At 45.0% G+C, this 6,527-nt stretch overlaps 1 protein-coding gene across 1 annotated transcript in view; it reads left to right on the top strand.

Annotated features, from left to right (window-relative positions):
* Positions 1-6,527, top strand: part of LOC108544245 (putative tetratricopeptide repeat protein 41) — a 90,154-nt gene that overhangs the window by 24,965 nt on the left and 58,662 nt on the right. Inside the window, 1 exon segment of the mRNA XM_017895296.1 lies at positions 3,771-3,880. Within this exon segment, the coding sequence (XP_017750785.1) occupies positions 3,771-3,880 (110 nt within the window).

The following is a 6,527-nucleotide window of genomic DNA, read 5'->3' as shown; positions in this document are numbered from 1 at the left end:
CCCTCCCTCCTCTCCCTCCCTCCCTTCCTTCCTTCTTTCCTTCTTTTCTTGCCTCCCTTTCTTCTTTCCTCTCTCCCTCCATTCCTTCTCGCCTTCCTCCCTTCCTCCCTCTCTCCTTCCATCCCTTTCTTCTTCCCTCTCTCCATCCCTTTCTTCTTCTCTCTCTCCCTCCCTTCCTTCTCCCCTTCCTCCCTTCCTCCCTCTCCCTCCCTCCATCCCTTTCTTCTTCCCTCTCTCCCTCCCTTCCTTCTCCCCTTCCTCCCTTTCTCCCTCTCCCTCCCTCCCTCTTCGCCCCCATCCCCCTGTTCCTCTCTCTTTTTTCTCTCTTTCACCAAACATTACTTGAGTGCCTTTCTGTGCCAGGGCACTATTCTAGGCAGTGGGAATACAACAGTGAACAAAAAGGACACCAGTTTTTACCTCATGGAGTTTTCATGTTATTAGGGAAGGGAGGAGGACAAAGAATTAACTGTCACTAAATAAGAGACTGTTCAATAATGGAGAGTTCTGTGAAGAAACCCAAAGCAGAGAAAGAGGTAGGCAGGATGTGTAGGAACTGTTAGGATTTTAAATAGGGTGTTCTGGGGAGTCTCACTGAGGAAGGGACATTTAAATACATCACTGAAAGAGAGGAGGGAGGGAACCAGGCGGGTGTCTTGGGAACAGCACTGTTGGAGGAAGCAAGCGCCAGGCCATGGGTGGGACATGCCTCTCCACTACTGCTGCCCTACTCAATTAAATAACCATGTATTGAGCAGGTTCATTCTCTTATTTATTCACTCATGCATTACAGAATATTTATTGGTTGCCTGTTCTGTGCCAGACACTCTTCCCAGTTCTGGGAATAGAGAAGTAAGTCAGGCAAATAAGGTCATAGCCCTCATAGATATTACATCCTAGTTGACAAAGGCAGATAACAAATAAATAGGAAACATGTCAAATAATTATCCGCGCCATGCAGTGTGATGTGACAAGGTGCCAGGGTGGTTATTTGAGCCGTCAGGGACTATGTCTCTGTCTTACGGCAACTCTAGCTGCCATATCAACTGAATCCCATTTCAGTGGCTTCTCAAAGGGAAGCTTATTTCTTACTCATATAACAGTGTGATATGGGGTCCCTAGTTAGATAACAAGTCATTTTCCTCCATGTGGTGACTCGGAGACAGGTTTTCTTTCCATATTAAGGCTGTGTCATCCCCTGGGGCCTCAGAGCCCTCTACTTGTGTTAGGGGGAGGGGGAGAGAGGAAAAGCACACCTGTTCCTCAGAAGTCTCAGACTGGAAGGGACTTACAGCCACCTCCATACCCATTCTTTTGACAAGCACTTGGCCACTCTGGGCCTACAAGGCCACACAGGTAACTAAGCAGGGATAGAACACCAACCCTGCCCTGTGGAAGGGGGAGCATGGGCTTTTGTGGAACAGGTAGCCATTCTCTCTGCTACTTCTCTGTGGAGATCTCATGAACACAAAGGTAGGCAGCCATGTGGAAACCAGGAGAAAGAACATTCCAGGTAAAGAAAACAGCTCAGGTCATACAGCTCCTCAGCTGGAAAGCAAGTTGAATGACTTAGAAAGGGAAAGAGAACTGGTGTAACTGGGCGGCAATGGACTCCAGGAGGGGAAGGTAGGGCCACTTTGGGTTTTGCAGGTGATAACATTAGGTTTGGATTCCATTAAGTGCAGTGGGAGGCCAGTGGAGAGTTTTAAGCAGGGCAATGACATGATTCTATTGATATTTTTAAAAGACCAAAATCAATCTGATGTGTGGAAAATGGGTGTAATGGGACAAGCATGAGGCAGAGACCAGTGCTAGAGGCTACTGTAATAGTCCAAGCCAGAGTTGACAGTGGCTCAGAGAGGACAATAGCAGTGGAGGTGAAGGGTTTTGAGTGCATTGAGGATTTGCTGATGAATTGAATGTGTAGGCTGGAGGAAAGGGAGGGATTGAGAACTCCTAGCTTTTGGCTTTGAGAAGCTACATGGGTGGTGAAGGCTGTTGACTGAGATGGGCCAGCATTGGTGGGGCGGTGGAGGGGAAGCAGATTTTGAGGGAAATGGAATTCTGCTTTGGGCACGTGATATTTAAGTTGCCAGGTGTGTGCCAACGCATAATCACAAACGTGTGGGACCTGTATTGTGCCTGACTGTGCTAGGAGCAGCTGGGGAGTCTGACCACCTGCATTCAAACCTTGTCTCACTACTTATTAGCCGTGTGAACCTTGGCAAGTATTTTAACCCTCTGAGGCTCAGTTTTCCTATTTGTAAAATGTGAATAATAGTAATTATTTTTAAAATGTGCCTTACAGATGGTTGACAAGATTAAGATAAAGTATGAAAGACCAAGGCACTCAGTAAACATTGGCATATAGTAAGCATTGATACATCTTAGCCATTACTGTTGTTAGGCGCCTGCTGTGTATTTCCACGTTTGTATGTGTCTGACTTTGCTTGCTTTTGGGAATTCATCTCTTGTCATGCAGGGACACGTACCCATGTGTGCCTCTGGGCCCTAAGTGAGTATGTGGGTGCTCAGGGTGAGTTTTGATGGATATATCTTATCTCTGTACAAGGGTACAGGGATTTGAATTTCTTTCTGTGCATGTGGTGGGTGTCTGTGAATAAACAAAGGGAAGAACATGTCTGCATGAGGTCTTTATAATTGCATTTCTCAGGGCATATAAAATGGATGAAGTCAAAATCAGTAGAAGCAGGTGTGACTGTGTCTACGCAACAACTAATTCTTTTCTGGCACATCCCAAAGGTGTTCAGTCTGGCCAGGCTGATGATGTAAACTCTGTGCTACACCCTCAATTACGATTTTATTCCCAAGGAGAATTGTTATTTTAATGAACGTGTGTTTGGGTGCAAAGAACTCCTAATAAAAAGTTGTTGTCTTTCAAAAAAACAGATTTTTAGGCTGACAACAGTATAATAAGCTCAGGATCAGCTTAGGAATACTTGACACTTTTTCTAACCCTGAGAGAACACCCCTCCTCATTAACAAGAGGAAGGGCTGGTCCTGGACTTGGCCCACAATTCTGGCTCTGTCACTTACTAGCTGTGTGATCTTGGGCAGTTTACTTAAGCTCTCTGTTCCCCAATTTCTCATCTGTAAAATGAGGATGGGGTTCATAGTACTAACCTCATAAGGCTGTGTGAGAATTAAAACATAATACAAAATTAAAAAAAAAAAACTACGTTAAAAAAACCCAAAAAACATAATACAAAATACAAGTAAGGAATTTAAAGTAGTACATGGCACACAGCTGCGATGATTATTGTTGTGATTATTTTTGCTGTTATTGTTGTTATTCCTTTCTGAGCTAGAGAAAGAAGCAGGGTGTGGGGGCTGCTAGGGGAAACAGACATTCTTGTTCATTAGCTGAGTGGGGAGAGGAAGGATTGCAAAACAAGAGAGTTTGCAGCTGTCGCCTCTGCAGCCCAGACAGCCTGCAGGTGAGCGGAGAAGGCTGGCCCCAGAGTCATTTATTGTGGCTGCCTTTGCTGAGACCTGGTTTCACCTGGGTGAGGTGGATGTGGGCAGAGGAGGAAGAGCTGCTGCTGTGAACACAGCCAGCCTGAGAGGCCAGGTGCTCGGAGCAGATTCAGCCTCTTTGCAGAGAGCATTTTTCTGCAGCCCGCCTCAGCTGTCTGAAGTTGCAGATCTTGTGTGGGCTGTGAGTCAGGGACCTTTTCTATCTGGGGCACCTAATCACACCAAGTGACACTCATATTTCTGCTCTTCTGTCCTCAATCCCTGCTTGCCAGGATAAAGGGATCTTGTAGATGGGAGCTGCCTATAGCCAGCTCTACTGACTCCCACACCCTTTGCCTGCCCTGCAGGCAACTGGTGTCACAGAAGACATGCTTCACGGAAGGTCAGAGTAGTCACTGACTTTTTTCTCTCGTTTTTGTCTATTGACACAGGGTCTTGCTCTGTTATCCAGGCTAGAGTGCAGTGGTGTGATCACAACTTACCACAGCCTTGACCTCCTGGGGCCAAGTGATCTTCCCATCTCAGCTCTCCTGGTAGCTGGAACCTCAGGAGTGTGCGACCATGCCTGGCTAATTTTTTAATTTTTTGTAGAGACAGGGTCTTGCCATGTTGCCCAGGCTGGTCTTGAACTCCTGGGTTTAAGCAATCCTCCAACCTCAGCTTCCCAAATTGCTGGGATTACAGGTGTGAGCCACCATGCTCAGCATGGTCACTGATTTTCTTATTTGCATGTTTCCTCACCATATGACCCCATGGAACCTGGGGGCAGGTTTGAATAAGTTCCATTTATTGAAGGCTTTTTTGTAGCAGTGCTAAGGGCTTTATCAGCATCTCATTTAATTCTCTCAGTGGTCCACCCATAGAATTATCACCCCACATAGGAAGAACGGAGCTCAGAATGTCAGAGCCACACAGTTACGCAAGGGCATGGAAGGGAGTGCAAAGTCGGGTCTCTGTGGGGATCGACGCCCCTAGTCCTCATCACTACACTGCCATTCCTGCTTGAGCCAGCAGAGGAAAATTTCCCTCCTGTGGATGCTTTTCATCAGCCTCCTCTCCCAGCATTGGGAAAGTCTCTGCTCAAGTTGGTGATGTGGAATGGACAGAAATCCTTGGCGGAGATTGCCAAGCTTTTTGCCTTGGGCCCTGTTGACTTCCCAGCCTGGTCTGTTTCCCTTTGCCCCACAGGTTTGGTCTCCTTGGAGCACACCAGTCACTTCCATCCCTCCATGCCTTTGCCCATTCAGTTCTCTTCTCCTAAAATGCCCCTTCCCTTGTCTCAGGGCAGTGGAATCCTTCTCATCCTTTATGGCCCTATTCAAAGGTCACCTCCTTCATAAGAGGGGCTGATGGGTACCTCTGTCCCTCTGCCCTAACTTTGACCATGCGGCACAGGACCCCCAGTCCCACTGCATCTTAGTTTACACAAGTGTCTCCCTCTAGGCCCTGTGAGCTTGCCTCCCTCGGTCCCTCGGGTGAATTATAAATGGTCCTGTGATCTGTCTTATTGTTTGTCTCCCTGTGTAAGTTCTGTGAGTGCAGGGATCATATCTATTTTATTGGCTACTGTCATACCCAGTGCCTGACACAGACACAGAAGCTTCTCAATAAACCTGTGTTGAATGATGAGTGATAACACTGCTAAAAAGCACATGAGTTTGTCAGTCCCTAGGTGGCTGTTTAAACATGTGAGCTATTACCATTTAAGTGAGGTAACTGGCCATTGTCATTTAGTAGAGACAGATTGTTCCTGCCAAAATAAGGAGAAATGTTTAGAATCATTTTCCAATACTAGTAACGAAAAAATAATTATAATCACCAAAAATGTAGTTTTAAAACCAATCAACATGTATATTTTCCTTCATATACAAAAATATAAATCTGTAAGCATCAGCTACAAGTATTTTTTTTTGCTTAGGATTAATTTTTGCTAATCATATTAGTGCTCTATGCTCTGTGATTGTCAGGTGGTATATACTTCCTGAGGTTCATTCACATTCACCTTGTGACTTATACTCTATGCCAATGTTGTGGAAGAGGCAGAGGATCCATACCTCTGTAGGCTCTCACAGGGGCTGCTTGTGAGGCGTCTACACTAAGAAATGGTGGCCACACATGGCTTGAAAACAAACCATTAGAAAAAATAGTGTTTTAAAAGCTTCTGGTGATCTGTGTGTTCACATGCCCTTCACCTCTCTGGGCCTCAGTTTCCTCATCTACAAAATGAAGGGTCTGGACTAGGCTAGATGATTTCCAAGAACCCCTTCTGCTCTAAAATTCTGTCATTTAAGTCCTGAAATCTCAATGATGTCCATAATTTTAAAGGTTTTTAAATAAAAGCTCAAGGGATAAATCATCAAGCTGAATTTCTTTCTCTTCCCTTTCTTGAAAATTATTTTTCATTGTTTGACATAAGCTCAATCTCTATCTTTTCTGACACCTCCACTTTCTTAATGTCCCACATTCATAAAAAAAGTTTCAAGTTATTGATTTTATGATCATTTTGTGTTATAAAAATCTCTTTAAAAGTTAACATAACTCTACTATACTATAAGAAGATGAATATAGAGAAAGTAACTTATTATAAAACAATGTGTATTTGAACATATAAATGCTCAGACTGGAATCGAAGACATAGTGCCTCTGTATAGAAAATCGCCATGAAAGCAATAAATTTCAGTCTATAAATATAGGTTGATGTGGGTGTGTCGTATTAAAGACTCAAACATTGGCCGGGCATGTGGCTCACGTCTGTAATCCCAGCACTTTGGGAGGCCGAGGCAGGCGGGATCATCTGAAGTTGGGAGTTTGAGACCAGCCCGGTCAACATGGCGAAACGCTGTCTCTACTAAAAATACAAAAAATTAGACAGGCTTGGTGGCGTGTGCCTGTAATACCAGCTATTCGAGAGGCCAAGGCAGGAGAATTGCTTGAACCTGGGAGGCAGAGGTTGCAGTGAGCCAAGATCAAGCCGCTGTACTCCAGCCTGGGCGACAGAGTGAGACTCCACCTCAAAAAAAAAAAAAAAA

This window comes from Rhinopithecus bieti, unplaced genomic scaffold, assembly GCF_001698545.2.
Source record: "Rhinopithecus bieti isolate Rb0 unplaced genomic scaffold, ASM169854v2 scaffold_24306, whole genome shotgun sequence".
NCBI classification, from domain to species: Eukaryota; Metazoa; Chordata; class Mammalia; order Primates; family Cercopithecidae; genus Rhinopithecus; species Rhinopithecus bieti.
The sequence above is the reverse complement of the archived record's forward strand: the minus strand, read 5'-3'. Positions and strand labels throughout refer to the sequence as shown.